The following is a 23,781-nucleotide window of genomic DNA, read 5'->3' as shown; positions in this document are numbered from 1 at the left end:
TGCGGTCTGTAAGTGGCCTCTTAGGCAAGCAGCATGCAGAGGCAGGTTTGGGATAGCGAGCAGAGCTTGGAGGAGCATAGCCTTTACGCTTACCCTGTTCCGAGGCTCACCCAGGAGTGTAAACGTGAATTCACTGTGTTTCTCAGGCTTTTCTTTGGGCTGGGAGATGAGAAGAGGCAAGCAAAATATAGAGCAGGATTTTAACCTGGAGAGATGCAATACTGGAGGCTGAGGAACCCAGACTATAGACCTCACCTGAGCCTTGCCAGCTGCCTGACAACATTTCCCAAAACCCAGACCTTTGACTGGAGGAAGAGTAGGGTATTTGCCTCGCATGATGAGGGGAAAGGAAAAGAGGACCACAGATGAAAATGGAAAGAGGGATTAGTCTCAGGAAAACTCTCTCTGATATAAATTAGAGAGCTATTCTTTTTTTTAGTGGGATCAAATTTAAGTTTTTGAAGTCTGAAGTGGGTGGCACCAGAGAAGGACAGAATTAAGGCGAGTCAGCAGCCTGCGTTTTGAGAAACAACATCATGTGTTAAAGCTTGTCCTATGTAAAGTTTGTAGAAGTTGCACACGTTGGATCAAGCAGGTTCTTGTCATGCTTAGCCAACCAGAGGAGCTACTAGTGGGCTGCTCCCCACAAGTCCCTTCCCAGTCTCTGACAGATCACCCACCAGGAGCTCCAGAGGCTGGAAGCAGGCTGGGCTGCAGATCCAGAGGTCATCGGGTGCAAGCTGGCCAGCGATTGCCTCCGATGTACTGGAGAAAGCTGTCCGAATCTAACTTTGTTAAGAAATACTGAGTCGTTATCTGTGGGTGTTGTCCTGCACAGAGTTTGATTTAAGCCCTGATCTTCTTCCTCTTCTCCGATAGAAACCTCTTCTTCCTCCCCAGGACTGGCTCATTACTGGAAGACTGAGGACGGATCTTCATCTCGGTAAAAGGAATGGAGAATTCATGGCCTTTCCATGGCTCCCAGTTCACCCCCTGGGAAAAGACCAAGGAGTTTCTTTCATTAAAGCACCCAGACCAAGTGCTAGGAGCCTACCACTGCCCCCCTCTAATACCATTTAACCCTCCAAGAAACAGAGATGCTATTGTTCACCAGATTTTGCTGGTAATTACAATCCAGACACTCCTAATATAAATCAAATCTCTGTCCAGTTTGGAACAAAACAGGACCAAGCCACCTTCAAGCCCAAAATAAGCCTGTACAATGAGATGCACATCAAGGCATGCCCTGAAAGCCAAGGTATAGGCCACACAAGACAGGGAGCCACCATCCTAGTGTGGCTCCTAGTGGGTGCTCTTTTCTGTGTTCTCCTCAGAAATCAATACAGCTCCACCCCAAATATCTCTGCCCACAAGAACCAGGAGGCCATGATCTCAAGTCCTCTGGATCCAGGGAGGATAACAGAGCAAGAGCTATAGGTTTCCTTAAGGCTTTTCCTTCCAAACCAAGTGAGTTAGGATAGCCTGGGCAATCTCTCCTGCTCCGAGGAGAGACAACCCCCGCCATGTGTTTTCTCAAGGCCAGGGAGAAGAGATGACCACCAGACAGAGCTCTGCCACCCACCTCGCTGTGTTTGTTCTCCCCGTATTTCCCATTGAGGTTGGCCAAGTGGCAGTTCTTGTACCACCATGCGCCATGGTGCGTCAGCGCGCAGTTGCTGAGAGCCACATCGTTGTCTCTATCCCACGTTGTGAACTTCCAGCCGTTGTGGTAGGTCATTGCATCCCCTAAGGGAGAGGACGGAAGGTATGAGTAGGAGTGAGAGAGGACAGTTGCCCAGCCTGAGGGCTTGTACACCCTTCAGGCAGAACACCAGCACCGTCAGGGGAACAGCAACAGCACAGGGTGGGTCTAGACAATAATTTCTAAAAGGGTGCTATTAGAGGGCAAGTCTGAAGGCTGGATCACCCCGCTGAAGATCTAAGCCTTGTGGCAAGAGGATATTAAAGGATAACTGGAATACCATGGACACCATGGCAATGGTAAGGATCTACCGGTGGCAGAAGCCAGCACCAGGATGGCGTTGAGCTACTGCTGTTGAACAAATTCCCATTCTGAACAAAAGCCACTTTTTCTTTGCACTTCTCAGCTGGGTAGCCCCAGAAGTTGCTCCCCCATCAGCACAGGTTCTCTCATGGAAATGCTTCCCAGTCTGCCTTTTCAGCTGGTGTTTCACTCTGTTACAGAGCCCTCTCTTCCTCCTGAAAAAGCAACTCTTTCTCCCATCTTCAGCAGAAGACAGGCTTGTGGACACACTGTCCTCAGTCCTCCCCGGAGGTACACACTTCTCTCCTCAAAGAGAACCACATCTGATCTAACGAGCTCCCACGCTACCAGCAAAACAAACACACAAGTCCCCACAGAGACAGCGCAAGCAGGAGTCGCTCCTCACCAGCATTGCCCCTGTAATTCCCCACCGACAGCCTGTATCGCTCCCTGCTCGAGGCAACCTGGAAGAAGTCGTAGACAGCGTAGACAGACTCACTGGCCGTCCGCAAATCCACCCGGAGCTCATAGCGGATGGGGCTGCTGCTTGTGAGATTGTGCAGCTTGTCAAGACCTAGAAGAAAAAAGAATTACTCTTAAAAGGGAAAAGCCTGTTCACCTGTGCAGGCCTAGACTCTCACCCTGTGGCTATTCTGGCTAAACTGGTTATTTCCTGCCTCCTTCCTTCCCTGCTCGATGCTTTTGTGACATTTGGCCGAGTTTATTCTGCCTTATTTTCTGGCAAGAGACAGCAGTATCAGAAAGAAAACAAACAGCTTAAAACAGCTCAAGACTGGCTGTAGTGCAACATTATTTTTTCCCAGAACATTTAAAGACTCTTGTTCCAAAAACTTTGACCTATTTAGCGCTGGATTCTCTGATCCATACGGAGTTCACTAATGAACAAGACAGACAAAAAATTACCAAGTACACCAAGTTTTGTGTAGTATCCCAGCCTTTGCGTTTTCATGAATGCAATTTCTTTATTTTCTCTCTCTTAGGAACACACAAGCCTGAAATAAACCTTTCCAGAGTTTGGCTTGCTCTGGGACTGCTTCAGAACCCAAAAATGTCAGTGGAAAGACATAGTGGCCTTTAGAGATCCCTCCATGCTTCATTGGCATTTCTAGGGAAGATACAAAAGCTGACAGTTTGAGGCTTCAGGCTTGGAGCATTGGATATTTAAGCATTTAGGTGCTTCTACAAAGCTAATCATCAGCTCTTCACTGGTCACACTCTTGTACCGTACCAAGCCAAAATTCCCCAGTGGGATCTCCAAAGCCTTCCACATAATCCTTCCAGCGTTTGTAGAAATCCACCTCGCCAGTGCTCCGCCTCTGAAACACCTGCAAAGCAAGGATTGCTGCATCAGAGTTCATGACGGGTTGAGGAAAGATGAAGACGGGGATGAGAACTGCTCATCCTAATTCAAATGCAGACAAAAAGGTGAAGCATTCAGGAACAGATGACTCTAGCTGATAGTATGCTGCACCTGAGCTGGGTACACACAGGAATCCATTTTCATTTTCTGACTGCACATAGGCACCTGCGGTGAATACTCAGTTGTGCAAATTTTACCATTTACTTTCCACAAATGCAGAAATCTTAGTGCGATCTAAACCACCCTCGCTGTAAAAAATGTCTTCCTCGTGTCTAGCCTGAATCTCTCCTTTTTCAGTTTAAAATCATTATCCCTGGTCCTATCACAACAGGCCCTGCTAAAAAGCTTTCTTATACGCCCATTTTAAGTACTAAAAGGCTGCAATAGGGTCTCCCTGGAATAATATAAAGCTTGTGTGACATTCACGACCGAACAATGAAAAAGCCTTTGAGCCGGGGTACATCAGCATCCACCAGCCTTTGTAAAACACACCACTCCATCGCGGCAGGAGCTGAAACACAGCAGCGCAGCAGAGCAAAAGGAGCCTCAGCTGTCACCAGTACACCAGGTCCACTGGATTAAATTCATAAAAAACCCCCAAAAAACCAAAGAGGGGCTGAGAGTCACTCACTGTCCATCCGCCTCCATCAGTGGTCATGTCACAGTACACCTGCATGGGCCTGCTGCCATCCCCGTTCAGGTAAACGGTGTACAGGCTGCTGGAGGCGTTGCCGTTCTGCTGCGTCTGGCTGCAGTCCGCGGGATACGGGTAGAGGAAGCTCACTGTGAGAACAGAGACGGCAAGACGTCACATCAGCAACGCAGGCGACAGAGCTGGAGGAGGCATTTCGCGCCCTTCGGAGTCTCCTCAAGACGACGGTACTTGAGGAAAAAGTAAAGAAAGCAGCAGCCCCGACTGCGCACTGACACACAGCCCGGTTGCAACAGCAGGTTGCTGCTGGCAGGCTTCCCCCCTGCTGGCACACGGAGAGGGTCTCCAGAGGCTGCCAGAGATGCAGCGAGAGCAGGAAAACAAGCCTTTGTTTGTCAAGGTGGGAGTGCCAGTAAACATGGACTTTAATTTATCTGCATTTCACAATTTGTCCACAATTGGCCATCCCTGTGGGCGCTGGCACAGTCCGAGAGGCTCCCACAACAAGCTGGCATGAGATTTTGATTTGCTGCCATTATGGTGCTCGTTTCCTGACCTCTGAAAAGAACCCGGGCAGCTAACCAGTGCCACAACAATACACAGCTGAGCCCTACCATTACTGGGGTGACGCAGAAAGGTCTCTAGTGCATCAGCATCTCTCCTGCCCAGCGGCAGCTCACCAGGCTTTGTCCCACACTTGGCTAGCGAGGTTTGCCAGCAGCACTGACCGGCGTGGGCAACCGCCACTCACACTATCCCGTTGTGTTTCCAGGCCTCCAGACGGTGTGGCTGAGAACAGACTCCCAGCCAGGAGACACATTGACTCGCTAGATGGTTTGCCTATAATCACACAGTTTCCCAGTGCATCTGTAGAACACAAACTCTATCTCTGACCTCCATCACAAAGCACAACCGCTGCAGAGCACACGGAAAAGCGTGACAACCAAGGCCAAATCCTACCTGTTGAGAAGGTACTGTCTGTCATTCTGCTCTGGCGATCTCCCTTATAGGCCCTCACAAAGACGGCGTACCTCACTCCTTGTTTCAGTCCTTCCAACACGAACCGCTGTTCACTAGGACTCAGCTGTACTTTCTGCCAAATAAAACAGATCAAAGGCCAATCCAATTTTAATAGCATTTAGCTTTTCCGGACCACAGTGCCTCATACTCAGTATGTATTTATGGGCTTTTCTCATAGAGCTCCGACAAGCACATTCACCGTATATCCTTGAAACATGGAGCCCGTCTCAGAAAGAAGACTGGGGGCAAGGTCTCAAAAAACACTGTTAGGACTCTGAGGATACTCTGTCCCTGGTGAGTGCTGCCCTTCCAGGTAGTAACAAGTTAGAAAAGCGAAGGGAAGAAGCAAACATTCTCTGCACCTGGAGATCTGTTGGGAGGAGGTGTTCCACTGTCACCAAGTCCTTCCACAGCTTCTACTCATGACTGATAACATATATTCTTCCTTAAGTTCTCCCTCACTGAGCCATGGATAACATAAATTCTCCCTCAAAATTGTTTTTCTGTGGTTCGCACACCCACAGGAACCAACAGGCAGAGCCCATCATCGTAGGGGTGATTTCAGTGACGTCTCTAGGACTGAGGAATTCACTGTACCTTGCTCACACCATCTTGACCCTGGTAGGTCAGAGTGTAGCCGTCAATCTGTGCTGCAGGAGGAGTCCAGGTAACCACACCAGTAGAATGAGTCACATCTGATACACGGAGGTTCTTGGGAGGATCGATCTCTATCGAAAAAGAAAATTTGAGTCCTGTGGCATAGATGAAAGACAGCAAATGCAGGACAGGGCTTGGGCTGAGCTTTCAATGCCTGATCCTGAGAACTACAGAAGTCACCCAATGACCTTCACAGCTAGCAAGAAGCAGCAGAAGCCCTGACCAGACATGGCAAGGTGTGCTACTGATCTGTTTTGGGATGTTTTGTGAGCCCTGCAACCGGCTCAGCTGCACAGGGCCCGGGAGCTCCTGACACATCTGCCTGAGCAGCCTCCATCAGGCTCCTCTCTGAGGAGCACTCACAGATAGGCCAGGTTTGGGTTTGATGCCCCAACCCTGGAGCTTGGCCCTGGTGTGCCCTGCAGAGAGCCCCTACCCCTTGTTTCCCTGCTGCAGAAGAAGAATTGACTTCACAGGCCTTATTGTTGTCATGCTTCAGCCTTCTTTAATAAATGCAGGAATACACAGAAAAAACAGCTTTACAGTTTAGTCTGTGCTGTATATGGGACGCCTGCTCCTTCACTGACGTCAAAAGCTTAGCCAGAGCTTTCCTGTGTTGTCAGACAGCCCAAGTTCGGCATGAGGAGAAAAACTGATTTTTAAGCAATGCCAGTTCACGGCAGTCGTCAGAAAGTGTCTGTCTTATGAGATACCCACAACAGGGCTGCAGCGCTTCCCTCAGGATAAAACCAATTTCTAAAGCCCACTTGGAAACCCCTCCCTAATTTTCATCCTGTGCTTGCCATAATCTGGTGTTTTGGGCACATCTTAAGGAAAACAATTTAAGGAGTAGTTTTGTCTGGCTTTCCAAGTTTTAGAGTGAAGGTTCTTGGTGGGCAGTGCTGGCCTTCAGGGAAGAGTGATCCAACCCTGAACTACACCTGAGTTTATAGCAAACTGTAACTGAATAATTAATCTCAATTCCCTGCTCTTCCACAGAGCTCCCTGGGGCACTATGGCCATGTCATTTAACTTGTCTGTTCATTCCGTTCTTCTCCATATAAACCAGGCAACAAGGCATCCTAGACCTTGAAGAGTGCTATGAGGACAACCGTAACAACAATTATAATGGATCGGTGAAACATTACAGTCGTGAATGTGCCTTCTCCCAGGAAATGCTGCACTCCTGTGTCTAGGGTTACCATTTAAAACAGATACAAAGGCAGAGAAGAAATCAAAACACCGAATATAAGAGCAACAACAAGGACGGTAACACCAAAGTTCACACAGCACGTTGTTTAAAACATTGGTTATTCATTATAACTTAAGACCATCTTTCACCAGGCTCCGAGTTAAGCATTGGTTCATTATCTAATGAACTCATGCTTCATTTAGGAGACCACCGAACAACTGCTTTAAATAAGATGACACAAATCTCCTCAGAGTAGCTCATTACACGTATATCTCCCGTTGGACAGAAGAGGGAGCTAAAAGGTACCAAATCCATCACGAGAAGCAAGGGATGGAAAGCACAGCCTTAGAGAGGGTCCTACAGCTTCACAGCACTGATCTTGAAGGCCAGTGAGCAGTTTCCATGGGTGCAGGGACCACCGCAGAACAGCTCCCTGCCAAAACCAAAATGCTAGGGAATAATCAGCCTCCACCTTGAGCGAGAAAATTTTTTGTTTTGGTTTGGTTTTTTCCACTCCCTCAGAAGTTGTATTACTTTAGCAGCGGTGTCTTTATTTTTGGAAATATAACACCAAAAAAAACAAACAAACAAACGAACCCCCCAAAAAGTGCATGGCTTTTTTGGGTACATATTTCAAAAATATCCCTACTAATGCTAAATGCATTCCCTCTGCCAGCAGTTTCACTTCACGTGAAATTTCCAGGTGCCTTCATTTTCAATCCAGTTCAAACAACGTCATTTCTCCTTGCATTTCCAGTTCCAGACAGGTTCAGTCTTTTGGCCTCAAGAGATCCCATTTGTCCCATCAGCTGCCCTCAAGCTCTATAAGCACTGGAAAACTGCTTAGCATCTTGCCCTAGATCCAAGCTTCAACTGTTCTATGTTATACCAGCTTGATTCATAAACTAAGAAAAAGTACATTAGCAAGGTCGATGAATATGGAGTGACCCTGAAATGTTACCGATACACCACAATCCTTAAGACTGACTAAACAGGACAGGCTGAAGCCTATATGGCACTTTCCTCGGGCCAGTCTAAGGCCACGAGTCAAATGGCAGGCCATTAACTGTCCCTGATTCTAAAATGGTTTCACTTTGGTTGTTAAGCCTCTGTTATTCTTAGGCTTGATAGCAGCACATGAAGCACCGCATGCTTTTGATTAAAGACTAGTGAAATATGCTTGGTACCACCTGCTGTCATTATTCCTGTATTACATCTGCCTCTTCTATGATAGTAGTCTCTTATGGTAGTCTATACTCACGCACTTGGATTTCCAGAATGGGTTTACTACTGTGGATCTTCATTACCCACTAATGCAAACAGATGAACAGACAATGAAATGTCAAATAACAGGGGGGTACGTTCCTTCTACCCCATTTCGCTTCCCTCTTGCCCGCAGTTACCTGTCAGCGTGTCAGTGCTCACTGTCTTGCTCTGCTTGCTCCGCAGCTCTGCCCAGAGGCGGATGGTGTACTTCGTGCCTGGTTCCAGTCCCGTCAGGGTGGTAACGCTCCAGTCCTTCCCCACTTCTGTTTCCTTGGTGTCCCCATCAGCAGGAGTATAGCTGACCATATACCTGTCTATGGGAGCTTGGACACTATCCCAGGAGATGGTGGCCGAGTCCTCTGTCACTTGGCTAGTTACCAGATTCTTCGGGCTGTCCATGTCTAGGAAATAAAGTGCAAAGTAGAAAATGTGAATAACTAAAAGACACACATGTTCCCCTTAAAGCTTTTTCTTTCTAAAGCCCCACGATCGTTCCCTCATGGAGCAAACGATGACGGGGACTAACTCATCTGTAGCTTTCCTAGGTCTCAGTGGCTCATCACCGTGCTTGCAACTCGCAGCACGGAACTGGAGTAAGACAAGGTAAGGTGCTGAGGCATGGCAGCTTCAGACAGAGGCCTCAGGAGTAAACTATCAAGCAGAGATACAGGGAAGAATGACTGTACAAAAGAGGAGCCAACTGACAGCTAAGGTTTATAAGAAATGAGGTCTGACATATCCTCAAGAGAGATCCATTAGACCAGTTATTTGGGAGCATGCACAGCCCTTGAGTCCTGGCGGACACTGAGTACACTGAGGCAAAGAAAAAACGTGAGAGACTGAGGTAGCCCTGCTCCCCGTTATCAGCCTACCCCACAAATAGCTCTTTTTGAGTTATGAGGTGCCAGCAAGGTGTAACACTTCTCCTCAGTACGACTGGGGGAAGAAGGCCTTGGCCAAATAGGTGGCCAAAGGAGAACGTAATAATAGTTAATTCAGCATGTGAAGCTACATCCCTCCTTCCAGAGCTGCAAAATTTCCACAGCGCACCCACGAGTGTGTTTGTGCCTGCATCTTGCTCTGTTTGCTTCCTTGTCCTGCCCAGATACAGACAATGCACACTACGCGTGGCTTCACACTAGCCAGGATAGTGAGATCTGCATCCTGCCACATCACTCCCTCATTCCCAGGAAACGCTAGCAGTGTCCTCTGCCAAGCAGTCAATCTTCAGCCTAGCTAAGCAGCCAATTTTGTAAGCAAAATCCTTGATTATATAAAGAAATTTAACTGATAGTTAGGAGACTTTATCCAGGTTCAAACCATTTGCTACCCGTTCATGTTATGGAAGAAGACAACTAAAATAGGAGTGTTGCCTGCCAAGTCTTCATTCATTGATGAACACCATTCTTATCAGTGACACTAGTTGAACCATCCTAAGTTTAAGCAGGGTTCAACAACAGTAGTCTATACTGTGGGGCAGAGCTCAGCCACACCTACAGAACTTAGTGCACCCAAAGATCAAAAACAGCAGGCGAAGCCAATAAGTGAAGATTGCAGCGCTTCAGCAAAGTGCGGTGAAGCTCGCGCCATGCTGATAGTTTCTGAATTAACGGAGCAGTTGTTAGTTCCTAAAAGTTTTCTAGACTTGATGGGAGGCTCTATCTCTATCTGAAGCTTGAAGGTGCCTGTAGCGTGGATGAGCCCACACCACCGGTGATCACAAGATAAAATGATGCCTAGTATATGCTCTGCAACAGGCCAGAAGAAAACGGCACAGAAATTGAGGTCGCTTCCACAACATAGCATTATGTAGAACCACAAAGATCCTCCTGGAATACCTGTCACTGCCTCAGTGCTGGTCCTCTTGCTCTGCCGGGCTCCCTTCTCTGCCCAGAGGTAGACGACATACTCAGTGCCAGGTCTGAGTGCTGTCAGAGTCGTGGTAGTCTCGTTCTTCCCCACTTCCACCTGCCCTGTGTCACCATCAACAGAGGTGTAGTTCACCATGTACCTATCTACGAGAGCCTGGACCCTGTCCCAGGAGATGGTGGCTGTGTCCTCTGTCACTCGCTCAGCAACCAGGTGAGCCGGGCTGTCGATCTCTGCAGAGACAGTTAAAAGCGAAGAACACAGGCTGTCACAGTCAGCTGTACTGTGACGCTGTGACACTCCTTCCCCTCAAGGGCCAGTTTCTTCCTTTTCCAAGTCCTATTTCGGATGACACACTGATTGGACCCACAAAGCTGGGAGGCATCAATGCCTGAGATGTCTGTCTTTAATCCTTGTTTCCTAGGAAACAGCACAGCCAGTCCTTTCCTGGACAGATGAGAGCCCTTGCAAAGCAAGATATTGTTACTGTCTTATTTTCTCACGGTCACAAGCCTCTGAAGCTCACAGATGTGTCATCTGCCCAGAAAGTGAGAGGACAACTTAAACTCTTCTAGGAGACCAGGATGACCCAGGTACGCATTTACTCGTCCTCCTTCAGCAAGGCCCTGACCTCGAGCGTGGGTCTTGTAAACACTTGCAACAGCTTGCAATCGATTCTGACACTTAGCTTTACAATGTTGTTATAAAACTGTAACCCTCACACTGGGCAGATCACTACAACTTCTTAAGCAGGACTCGCTGCACATGGAGAAGTTAGTCCCATTAAGAACAACTGAGGAACAAGGATTAATCATCCAGTTGCAAGAAAAGGCACCCTGCACGCTGTTGATCTTTCTGCACTTCAATTTCTTCATCTACAAAAAGGAACTGAGCATTTCTCTATTCCGTGACGGAGCATAAACAAATTAACAAATTAAAATATAACAAGATTATACAAATACATGAGACACTGCTGCAAAGGCTTCATCTCCCCTAATCCCTATTAGTAATCACAACACAGCCCATCTGTAGTACATACAGGTAATTAGAACCTCTCTATGATGATGCTGAATAAGTTTCACAGCAAGATGCACTATAACCTGAAGACTCGATCTGTTAAGCCTGAATCTCCCTCTGCTGTGAAACTATCTTGGGATGGACTTATTCACTGTTAAGGCAAAGCTGGGCTGTAACTTACACTCTTAAGGAAAACTACAGCCCTCTTACCTGTCACAGCCTCAGTGCTGGCCCTCTTGCTCTGTCGTTCTCCCTTTTCTGCCCAGATGTAAATGACGTACTCCATGCCTGGCTTCAGTCTTGCCAAGATAGTGACGTTCTGGTCTTTCTCCACCTCCCTCTCCTCTGTGTCCCCATCAGCCGAGGTGTAGCTCACTCTGTATCTGTCTATTGAAGCCTGGACTTTATTCCAGGAAACAGTAATTGCGCCCTCCGTCACTTGGTCAGTCAACAGGTCAGTTGGGCTGTCGATTTCTGTAAGCAAAAAGTCATAATTGTTACAAGTTTTAGTACTGTGCTGCGGTAATCACAATGGTCTAAAGACGCAGACAACACAGGTTTTATAGGTAGAGGAAGTATGTTTTATTAGACTATCAAATATATGTGGAAAAACAGATGAACTTCGAGAAATTATTCTATGCCCTAAGACCTAAAAAGAGTTTTTGTGTCCAAAAGCGTGCTTGTTTTTTTTTTTTTCCTCCAGCTCAAACTGGTAAATCTAATAGAAGTTTTTTCTTCAGCTACAAACCAGATTTTGATCATGCAGTGTAAATAAGTGACATCTCAGCAAGTCCCACTGGATACTGCCATTTGTGGCCCTGCCAATTTCTTCTTCTTCTCATCCTTTTTTTTTTTTCTTATCAAGGATGGGCCTGAACTACAAAGCCAGGAGGTAACCAGTTCCGAGGTATTTAAACTGCGGCCTAGGTCTTTTCCTCACTGCTGCAGCAAGGCTCTTTGTTGGCAACAAAAGCACAGCCGACCCTGCACGGGCAGAGAGGAAAGTCCATGCAGAACACAGGATGTCCTGAGTTGGAAGGGACCCACAAGGATCATTCAGTCCAGCTCCTGTCCCTGCACACGACAACCCCACAGTTCACACCATGTCTCTGAGGGTGTTGTCCAGTCTCTTCTTGAATCCTGCCAGGCTCGAGGACAGCCCTACAGCTCATGACCTATATATAGAACACGTGGTTTGTTGTTTGTTTGGGGTTTTTGTTGGTTTTTTGTTTTTCTAACTGAACTGCTAAATACATCTCAGTATCCTGAGCAATGAAGGACTTGCAGATGCTTTGCAAGTTATTGGAACAGCATTTCTTATTCTGGTTTATTCTGCTGCAGGCTCTAAACTCCAGAGCACAAACGCACAGCCATCTGACAGCCGCGCTGTAATTTACCACACACCAGCTTAGCTGCACTGTGATTGACCACACATTAGCTACGGTAAAAGTTGTGATTTTCCACCTGCGTGTACTAATCTCACCTCTTTTGAGAGATGAAAATACATTACTTCTCATTTTAATGAAAGATGCTGAGGCTTGTTTGTGTCACCCTAAGCGGCGCACACTGGGAACGTCTATTTGAATAATCACAGCTCAGCTAGTTAGCAGTATAAGATGCTCACCTGTGGCAAGAACATCAAGTGAATGATTTTCTTGTGTGATATGAAAATCAAGTTTGTTCTTTAGTTATAATTGCACTGCAGCTGGCTATGGGCTTTGCCTGTATGCATATGCTGTGCATTTAACTCCTTAACTCTCTGGGTGGCCCAGGAGCTCTCCAGTCAGTCACCTGTATCAGTGGGAACATGGGCTGGCTTGAGACAATGAACCAACCTGAAAGAAGGTGATTGACCCAACTTCACGATTAAGCATTTGACTGATCCTTACTGATCCCCTCTGGGTGGGAACTTCAGACAGTCGCACAAATTCCCTGAGGCAGCTCCTGTTGTGTCTAGCCCAACTTGTATGCTTAAATTGCTGGTTAATCTCCCGAGTGGAGAAACCCAAATGCTCCCCTAGGTGATTTCTGCTGGAGAACTACAGATTGCACATAGATAAAGACATTTGTAAATCATCAGCAGAAACTGCTCCTGTACACGCAGCCACATTGGACCATGGCTGGCTGGTTTATAAGAGCTGAGCAAAACAGTCATTCAAGTAGTTTCCCCATCTAGCTGCAGACCCTGCTGCAAGCTCCCTTCCAGGGGAGACTGACCCCCGGTCACCAAGGGACGGTGACCAAACATCCTGTTAGGAGATTTGATCCTCCACGTGATTCTTACCTTATGCCGCGATGCCAATAAATTAGTTTTTCCTTTTTAACAAACACTCTGTTATGAGTATCTGTGCAAAATGTCTATGAGCCCCTTGTCCTGTTGGGAAAGGCCACAACAATCAGCCAAAGAAAAGCTTGGAGGTGGCTTATGGCATTTTAAAGACAAGGCACAAATTACATGTTCCAGCTTTGAGACTTCGGGTTTGGCTGTTTCACTGTCCTCCCGGTGCCTTCCCATAGGACCTGTCCATAACAGGTCTCAAAACAAAGAGTTTTCAAGCTGATCTGGAGATACGTTCAGCGTCGCTAGCAAAAATGACATGAATTTTTTGCCTCACTAAAAGCCTGTGCAGAGCAGGAGAAGCTTTACTAAAGCAAGTAAGATTGGTGAAGGAGTTTAAAATTCAAACTCAGCTGCCTCTGCTGCTACAACTTACCTGTCACAGCGCTGGTGCTTGTCTTCTTGCTCCGCTGGGGCCCCTTCTCTGCCCAGATGTGGATGACATATTCCATGCCTGGCTTCAGATCCCGTAAGGTGATGATGTCATTTTCGCTCCCCACCTCTATTTCTTTGACATCCCCATCAGCCGAGGTGTATCTCAACTTGTACCTGTCTATGGGAGCCTCAACTTTATTCCATGAGACAGTGGCTGTATCCTCTGTCACTCGGTCAGCTGTCACATTGGTTGGGCTATCAATTCCTAAGAGAACATTTCAAAGTGTAGGATTAGAAGTCTCCAGGCGAATTAAATCACTACAGTACCTGTCACAGCATGTGCACATTTCCTTTATTTTTGCCTTGCTGCTTTGGCCAGCTAAAACACGGTCACCTGGGTTCTTCCTACAGCCCCGTGAGAAAGCAAGTCATCCATGAGAAACCAGTATGGTCAGAGCAGGGAGAAAGCAGGATCGTTCTACCCTTTAGATGAAACTTTCCACTATTTTCTGCAGGAAGACCTTGCAGGCTACCTGCTTCACCTTCCATGCGTACCAACTTGAGCATTACCTTTTTGCTTGCCCTCCTCACAGCTCCGAGTACAGGTCCCATCCTTGCTCTGCCTCCAGCATCAGCCATTTGTTGCTCCTCCCTTCTACCTACCCTGCAGACCTGTCTTTTCAGACTCCACTAAGGCTTCTTCTATTTTACGTGGTGAATCAGAGTTTAGCGATAGCTCTTGCAATAGCTGGCATTTGTCTTAGTCATAGCTCCTAAATTCCAGGGGTTAAATAAGAATATGTGCAGAATTACTCATTGTGGATTCAGTTTTCCTTATTTAAGAATTTTTGCAGCCCCCATGTCTGTGAGGAACAGCCAGAAAACACAAGCCAAGGGTGTTCCATATAATCAGAATCTGCATAGGGAAGAAGAGCAGTCTTACAATGGCAGTGTAGAGGCTTTAGGGGTTTTTCATTTTAAATCAATTTTCTTTTAATGGAATAATTTACAAGACAACCTCTGGAATATCAAGCCTGATTTGGGATTTTTCAGTCTTTGGATGCAGCATGCTTACCCTTTTGTAAGAAAGCTGAATTTCAGAGTTTGCAGGATCTTACAGGTAGAATGAGAGTTGAAAATTCTTCAAGGTCTGTTTTTCTATAATAAATAGCTCAGCACCCTGAGCCATTTTCAATAGCTAAAAAAAATATTCTGCCACATTTTTTAAGAGACTGAAGCATCAATGGACCAACAAAGTTTCCAGGTCTACTTCAACATTTAGGTCTGGAATGGCTGGGCTGCCAGTTGTAGGAAAACAACATGTTCACAGTCTGGCGAATAGAAAAATAACACTGGAACCAAGCAATACAGGAAGGAAGAAAAGCTTTTCCTCTTCCTTATTGCTCCTGGGCTCAGAGACCAGAGAAATCAGTGGCAGCTGCCCAAAGGATCCACGAGGAAGGGCTATACCCAGACCGCAAATTACCTGTGCTAGGTTTACGCAAGGTTATCCTGTCAATGATCTAGTTAGGGAAGTCATGAAGCAGCAAAATTTTGAGCTACTGCTGGACCTAGCTCTGAGCTGGTTTGAGAATTGTTATTACACACAGTCCAGCTTACTACGCTTAACCTCTGTCTGTCTGGAGCCATTAGTCAAGTTAAGGGTGAAGTTACTGTAGGTCTAAAACCAATTGAAGAGACTGAGCTAGGGCTAAGTTTAGTGTATAATATACAGTGTAGACAAGCTTAAGATATAAGCAGGCCTGGCTGCAGGTTATGCATGAAGAAGCAGCCAACTGTGCACATTTTGTGCTGCAACCTGGACAGATCTTTCCACAAATCCTGTAGTAACATCGCGACCATAAAAGAAACTTGCCACGTACCAGTTCTACCACTCACTGAGGATGGTTTCCCCTCGGTATTGTCCTTCACAGGTATGACAGTGACCTCGTACTCTGTGCCAGGTTTCAGGCCTACAAAGAGCAAAAGGGAACATCACCAACAATTAGGGAAGACAGTAATTTTTTTAAAGAAAGCTATTTTCTTTAGTCTATCCAGTTCTAAGTTTGTAGCAGAGAGGAACTTAAAAGTTTAGATTTCTTTCTAACTTCCTTTTGTCTTGAGAACGCCTTGATAGCAATTTTGGTCCCAGCTGCCCCTTAGGGCATACATCAATGATAGTAAGTGGGGATTTCTATATCATCAGTGTTACCAGCTCTGAAACAGATAAATATACTTTATTCCTAACAAGGACAGAACTAGAGCTGAATAAATGTGCCTTGAAGCTTTCTATCCACGCGGCATATAAGTTTCTCCCTGTAGAGACGCCCATCATCATGAGATAGAGGGAACCCCAATAGATGTTACCTTGGCCTACAGTGGGCATGAGGTGAAGGAAAACTGGCCATCCGCACATGACAGAAGAATCATCTCAGGGCTACGGCCTCACCATCAATTGCTTCTGCCACTTCTCCCTGCCCAGTCTGGAATACCCACAGGTACTCACCAGTCATGACGTGCCTGCTCTTAGGGTCGTTGCTTTTGGGCACCACGACCTGCTTCTCATCCATCTCCACCAGGGATCTGAACTTCAGCGTGTAATAATCCACATCAGTTGGCGGGTTCTCCCACTCCACTTCCAAGGAGTGCTCCATCTCCTCCGTCACCCAGATGGCACTGAGTGCAGACAGGGCTGGAAAGGAGAGCAAAGGGTCACAATGAAGCAGGATCAGCACCAAAAGGTGAATGTAAGATAGGAAGTTGCTAAACTGCCCCTAGTCCCCCCAAGTCGCCTGCTCTGAGACCCAAGACATTTTCCTGAGCCAAAAAGCAAGTACAGCACAATCGATATTTCAACAGGCTTAGTTTTATCCATGGTAACACTCCAACTCCAGAGTTTTCTGGCTCTCAGCTCCCACCTGTTGTGCTAAAAGAAGAAAAAATGTCAAAATAACCAAACTTTTTGCTGTTTTTGCCAAATGAAGGCAGACAGCATGCTATCAGCTGCTAACAAAATGCCATTTCAGTTCCAGAGAGAGAAAATGTGTCAAATACGCAGTCTTTCCATACCCAGCCTCCTAACCTTGGTAGCATCAGGCTCATTCAGTGTGGGGAAGAGACTATGAGGAAAACTCACTGCTGCAGGCGCGTGTGGCAAATTAGCACATAGGAATGACATCCTGCCTACTTTAATGTCCCTTCTGCATCCAGTCGAATATTCTTAATAACATGCTGACCATATCTTGCTTGCTTCCATTCCTGCTTCTTTCAGCAGGCAATGTTATGGATCCCCTGGAATTCAGAGGCGTCAGTGCAAGTAGGATGTGGATAATATAAATGTGGGAGATCGGAACTGTGCGATATGTTCAGCTCCAACGATACCTATCTGGAAACAGATTCTCCAGAAGAGAATGATGGCAAAAAGTGTGGCTGAGATGGGAGGAGAAGGTGTTCTCCAGCACTCAGACAGGATGTTAAACACCTGCAAAGCCAAACAATTCACTCTGCTAGCTTGCATCTAACTTTAAAGATCTAAAACTTCTGACTCAGAAAAAAAAGACCACGCGCTCCTACCTGTACTTGCTTCTAGATAGCTGGGCTCACTGAGAATCCCCTTCTTCACATGGCGAAGCGTGATATTGTATGTGGTGCTGGGGCGGAGACCCACAATCTCATAGCTGAGCTGCTCTTTGGGCACGTGGACTTGTTTCACCAATGTCTCATGCCCTACTGGATAATAGCTAATGAGGTAATTATCCACATCAATCATTTGATCCCAGCTGACAACCAGAGAGTTCTCTGTGGAGTTCAGCAGCTGCACGCTCTGAGGAGCAATCACTAGAAGAGAAGTAAAGAAAAACATTGCAATGAGGATGATGTCTTATCGTTTGGTCCACGGCTCACACGGCCAAGTGAGAAGTTTTTTCAAACCTCTTTTGAATACAGAGAGAACGCAGAACTGGAACTCCCTGTCTGTGATTATCTTGGATTTGTTCATTTCTTTCTGCCTAACGGCAGATCATTAAATACAAATTAACATTGCAGTCAGTAACAAATACGATAATTTCCTGGACTCTTCTTTCCAGCTTCTAAATCCACACTGGCATGAGAAAAACTCTCTCATAAAGCTGGCACTTCCAGTGCCCCTAGGAAGAGAAAGAAAAGCCAAAACCCTTCTTTTCATATCACTGTTAGAGTCATTTCAAAATGTCAGCTAGGCCCCAGAACTGGGCAACACAGCTTCTCCATGGCAGAAGGAGAAAACTGAGCTTTTAGACTGCTGGAAACTTACACTTGGTGCTTGCAGGAGACGTGGGCAAATCTGTGGCACATAATACATTTCAGGACCCCAACAGTGCCTTAACCTTTTTGCACAAAACAGGTGTCTCATCAATGTCTTGAAGCAGCCCTTGAAAGCAGTGATGCAGAACATCTGTCAAAGTTCACCTGATTTTAATTACAAGTAAGCACATCATAAACTGATCAAAGTGTCTACCAGCTGTATTTCGTTAGCAAGGCACTAACTGACAGCAAAAAGTAGATAGCAAGTGCCTGTAAAAAGGCATGTGTCAGCAACATTAGGTCAGATAACATCATGAGATTCTTCTCACTTGAAAGGCAGCATTTATTCCGTCGTGTAATTCACATCTCTCACCAAATTCCACCCTCAATACGTGCATGCCGCTGCTTTTGATGAAAACTTTATACAAAATGTGAGAACATCCATCCTGCCTCACCTTGCGATGCAGAAGCTGGATTTGAATAATCCAGCTTTGCAGTAAAATAACAAAGAACCTACATGTATACGGTGTGGTTTACCCCTTGCCTAAACTGCTGGTTTATTCATATTCAGATGTCCCACAGTGCTATTTTGGAGTGCCAGTAAACAAAGTTCAGGAAGAGAACAGGCAAGTATCTGCTGTTTGATGTGTCCTTTTCCTCTAGTTCTTCTTCACAAGGAACTGCAAGCCATTAATTATACTGTTGCATGCTTGATAGTAACTTCTAGATGTTCGGACATTCCAGTTACCACGGCAGTATACAACAGAATGTCACTTCATGACCCGAGACACATTAAAAAAGCCCACAATATTAAATAAATAAAAACAGTGCTCAGTATCAATCAACAGCTCTCTAGGAGAATTGTTTCTCCTCTACTTGCCACTTCCGTAAAGGTGCTGTCTCCTGGGCAGCAAATCCCAGCCTACTGACGGGAGAGAAGAGTGAGAAACACCTCTGGGTAGTGTGGAAGGGGTAGGAGGAGTAAAGCCTTGACACAGAGCTCTTGTTTGGATGAAGAATTTGAGCTAATAATCCTTTAAATAAAAGGCGAGTCTCTAAGCAGATGGGTCAAGCCCGAGCGCTGAGGGATGATCAGGAGCAGAAAAAAAACCTGCTAGTAAGGTCACTGCAAACCCCTGCTGAGCAATATCTGGTGTTCAGCGTGTGGGTATTACCTATTTCTCCTTCCTGCAGAGCTGTGCAAGATTAGACCAAGCAGTGATGTGCTGAGAAGGAAAGGCGGCTTCCAGGGTAAAAGGCTCAGTGCTGAAGACTGGAATATCTACTTGCGGTTACAGGGAGATGATAGGTTTTTCAGAATCAAGCAGAAACTGCTGGACACACATCTCAAGGTCAACTCCGTCAGGTCTTCTCAGGTAAATCCTACTGCCTTGTAACAAGGTAGGATAAGGGAGAATTTCCTGAGGACCTCCCTCCAAAGAGAGGTTATTTAAAGAATGTAAGCATCCTTAGCCTCACGGGTTTTATCAAATCAAGTGCTTTATGAACAAGCAGTGCACACTGCAGCAAACATGATTTTACCTTCTATTGTCTTATTTGTATGTCAAGAGGCAGACTGGCTCCCTCTTTAATTAAGGCTCCATATCCCGTTTTGCTCTCTCCTTCAGCTGCTACACACATGCTTATGCTAGCTCTACCTTTAACGGTGTTTCCACCTTTCCCCAATTCAGAAATGTCTTCCAGGCAATTACTGAAGACAAGGACCAGCCAGCAATCCCTATCCCAGCAGGAACTCCAAGAAGAACATGGTGACCCCCAGGCTTGGCTTACCTACAGTATTAACCAAACGTTTACGGGAGGTAGAGAGGGAAACGCAGAATGAAATAAAGGAGAAATAACTCCGAGGCATGTCTTACCCTGGGAGCAGTCAAGGCCAAAGAAGCCATCGTGACAGTAGCACTCTCCTGCGTCACAGAAGCCATTGCCACTGCAGTCCCCGGGACATCATTTCTCGCTGCAGTCCTCTCCGATGAACTCCTCGTAGCACCGGCAGACGCCTCTGGCCGTGTCGCAGATCCCGTTGCCGCTGCAGTTCTCCGGACAGAGCTGCTGGCTGCAGTCCTCGCCCAGGTAAGGCTCGTCACAGATACACGTCCCACCGTGGCAGCGCCCGTGGCCGCTGCAGCGGCCGGGGCAGGTGGGGCGGGAGCAGTCACTGCCCTCCCAGCCCTCGGCACACTTACAGCTGCAGGGCTCGTAGAGGAAGGTCCCGCGGCCGCCGCCGTGCGAGACACCTGGCCGGAGCAGCACCAGGATGCGCAACAGCATGTGCGACACACGGATGAGAGAAAAGAGGAAAAGAAAAAAAGAAAAAAAATTAGGAACATAGCAATGGACAGGTAGCGCACAGTCAAGGTCATTAAAAGGAAAGTATAACCATCGCTGGAAAATATGGGCTGAAAAAGACCTGAAAACGTCACCTTGTCCATCTGTCCCTGGGCCAAGGAGGGACCAGCTCCACCCGTGCCTTTCCCAACACATTTGTCCATCGTCAGCAGGAATACAGATTCCACAGCCACCCCAGACAGTCAACTAGAAAGCTCTTCACAGTTGTAATTTAAGCTATTTCTCAGTACAGTTACTATAAAGAGGGAGAGCACATTCTTCTCATCTGCTATACACCTTTATTTTTCATGTAAGCAAAGACTTAACACTTCTCCCTGTCTCCATCAGTTTGTTAAACCTTTTCTTAGAGGCCACGCTCTATAAATCTTTGATCACAGTCAGAGCCAGTGGCCACCACAAAACATCATCCCCAGAAACGCTGCTCTTCTTTTAGTCAGTTATCAAGGAGGAACTAAAAACACAAATTCTCAACAAGTGCAAAATTCTGGAGGCAGAAATGAGAAAGGAAAAGAGAGTAAAAAAAGTGCCTCCCTCACCTTCCACCCTCCTGTCTTCCAGAAATTCCTCCATTGAATCCTCCCAACCATGTGAAACTCGGGAACTGTTCCCTTCCACTTGTGGGAGATGCCTGGGGAGATTTCTCCTGTGCTAGATCCAGAAATGGTACGTCCTACCGCATTTTGGGACCTCCAGATCTCCTTTGACACCACAGAAACCACAGCACCATCCCATCTGTAGGACTCAAGCATTTCACTCACAGAGAACCCCCGCTAACCTTGACATATAGACTCCAGTCCCAAAATCTCTGCAGAAAACAGACTATATGTGGGATTTAAGAACGGATACTGCAATTGTTACTCACCTTGGCTTCCCCCACAGCACTTCCGAGGGCTGCAAACTTCTCTCAGCTCTGCCACTTCCTTCTCAAGCTTCTCCATCCTTTCAAGCAGACCCTTAACGCAGGTCAAATTTTCGCAGTTCCCCTTGGGTGCGTGCACACGGATGCTGTGCCTGAAGATGATATTCTGCTCTTCGCTTTCTTCGGCCTCTCCAGGATCCGCCTGCGCCTCACCGCTGTCTTCGTGCTGCAATGGATCTGCCTCCACCTTCCTCTGGGAGGACGTGGGCAGGTCGATCTTGTAGAAGTGGCTGAAGGATATTCTTTGACCATCGCGGGCGCAGTTGTGAGGTGCAGGTTGTTGAATGGCAGACGTCTGAAGAGCACAGCACAGCAATACCCCCACCGGGACGGCAAGCCAGCTCTGGAAATCCATCTGGTAGGCTTTCAGGAGCAGCACTGACCCCTCGAACAGCACAGCTGCTTTCAAGAAGAGAAATAAACGTTAAGAACTAAGATAATAAAGCTGCTTTTCATGATTTTCTAAAGGACAAATTCTCTGGTTTGCCCCAATTCAATACAAGGGTGGTCAGTACCTGGAAAAGAGTCACACTGGATGAGCCCCTGGACTAGGAGCTTTAATTTTGCAGCTTTCAAGTGAGACTCAGTATCATGACCCATCACAATTATTAATTATGCCATTGCACTTCTCATTGCCCTGCAGTTACAACAGACATCATCTCAGTCTCCCAGCTGTGATGTGGGTTACGGATCATCTTTTTGGCCACGGTAACCTCCAGCAGCTTGCATGGATTTCAGCTAGAAGCATGATAACCGTGCTGACGCTCTGTGTATGAAAAAGTCAGAGAGCTGACACTGATCTTTCCCTACAAAGAGTTTGGGAGCTAGTTTTGCTCACTTTACACCCCATGAGATATCTTTCCTAGGACAGCTGCATTTCAGGCGCGGGTGGAAATGTTTTCGGGAAGGTGTTGAAGGGAATGAATGGCAAGAGTCGGTTTCTACAGGGACTTTGGGTACAACTGTCCTGACCGAGCTGAACCAGCTGTCTTCAGCTTCAGGCTCTCACGTTGATGATTTCTGATTTAATCCACCACTTCAAAAAGGCCCTCTAACCTACGAGGTATTTTCCATGGGACTCAAATGATACATAAAATTAAACTCATCCCCTTCTTCTAGTACAGTGCGTAGCCTACACTGTTATCCAGACTGGAAGAATTTAAAAATTTCCTTACTTTGAAAGCAACATGTTGGCATTTTGTGTGCCTGAACATTGGCTTCACTTGAGGGATTTCAACTTTATTTTGCTTTGACTCAATTATCTGATTTGTTATCTCAGCATTGGCAAGGTTCATTTAGAAGTGATTAGAGCAAATTATTAACTTATGGAGTGGATGTGTTGTAAACCCATTTGATTTCCTGTACTTTTATTTCCAAAATATTCCTTCTTTCCTACTCTGCAGACATAAATAGGAAGAGTTTGTTTTCAGGCTGATTAAGTCCCAAAACTAAGGCTTTAAAATAAAGAAATAAAATATTATTGTTTAACTGCACTGACATTTAAAGGGCAAAACTGAAGTCCAAACATTTAGTTTAAAATCTTCAGGTAAAGTCTTTAACAGAAATAAAACTGTTTGCTGTAAAAGTTTTGTGACATCAACCAAAAAAGAATTTTCAACTTAAGAAATGAACATCTCATAGAATAACAGGAAGGAAGAAACTGAACAAACATGGGTGAAAGGGTAAAATGTAAAGTTAGAAACCTAAATTTATCAGCTGGCTTATTCAACATTACAAACTAAATTTTGGCATTAACGGTAGATGTCAATCTGTACAGAAGGTGTTATATACTTGGTTAAATACTCAGAATTTCACATCACAGAACGCAAATCAAAATGCCACCATATGTGACTTACTAAGCAGTCATTGCGCAAGCAGAAGAAAAAACATGAAGTGCTAAATTAGGTAATGTGATCACTAGAAAGCGTTTGGCCTGTATGTATCCATAGTAACAGCACATCTGAACTCAGATAATAGTGCTGTCCCAGTTAACACTCTTTGAAGAAGTAGAAGACTCTTATTGGAAATACATATTATATTATTGGAAATACATATTATACCTGCTTGTACCTATATTGCAGGCCACTCCAGCACATCTCTCTTCAAGAAAAATCACCACTGAGATCAACCAAAATAGAGAATGGATTTCAAGATTCAGCCTATAATTATTTTATATGAATAAAATAAGGGAGTTATCTCTGCTGTTTATTCCCAAGTAGCAATTTGTTTGGTTGGGTTTTTTATGTCTTGATTTGGTTTTTTGTTTGTTTGTTTTTCTTGGTTTGGTTTTGCACGGCTTCTTCCTCACCTCCATCCCCCGTTTGCGACCAAAGATGCAGCTTTCTCACCCCAACGCGGCTGCTGTTCTGCTTCCCAGCACTTCCCAGAAACGAATTACACCTTTCTTTTTCTGCTGTGCAGACTGCTGAAACAGAGATTGCT

At 46.0% G+C, this 23,781-nt stretch overlaps 1 protein-coding gene across 1 annotated transcript; it reads right to left on the bottom strand.

Moving 5' to 3' along the window:
- Window positions 1-846: 846 nt before the first annotated feature.
- On the bottom strand, window positions 847-21,721 carry TNN (tenascin N). The gene is given in 16 exon segments (XM_065649083.1): window positions 847-993; window positions 1,583-1,746; window positions 2,412-2,579; window positions 3,255-3,351; window positions 4,018-4,169; window positions 4,999-5,131; window positions 5,656-5,786; window positions 8,311-8,574; window positions 10,012-10,275; window positions 11,270-11,533; window positions 13,774-14,037; window positions 15,656-15,745; window positions 16,279-16,464; window positions 17,346-17,609; window positions 19,931-20,308; window positions 21,283-21,721. Coding segments are annotated over 16 exon segments (3,378 nt in total). The 5' UTR covers window positions 21,695-21,721.
- Between the last annotated feature and the right edge of the window lie 2,060 nt (window positions 21,722-23,781).

Source organism: Caloenas nicobarica, chromosome 20 (genome assembly GCF_036013445.1).
Source record: "Caloenas nicobarica isolate bCalNic1 chromosome 20, bCalNic1.hap1, whole genome shotgun sequence".
Taxonomy (NCBI): domain Eukaryota; kingdom Metazoa; phylum Chordata; class Aves; order Columbiformes; family Columbidae; genus Caloenas; species Caloenas nicobarica.
Note: the sequence above shows the minus strand (reverse complement) of the source record. Positions and strands in the feature narration are given on the sequence as shown.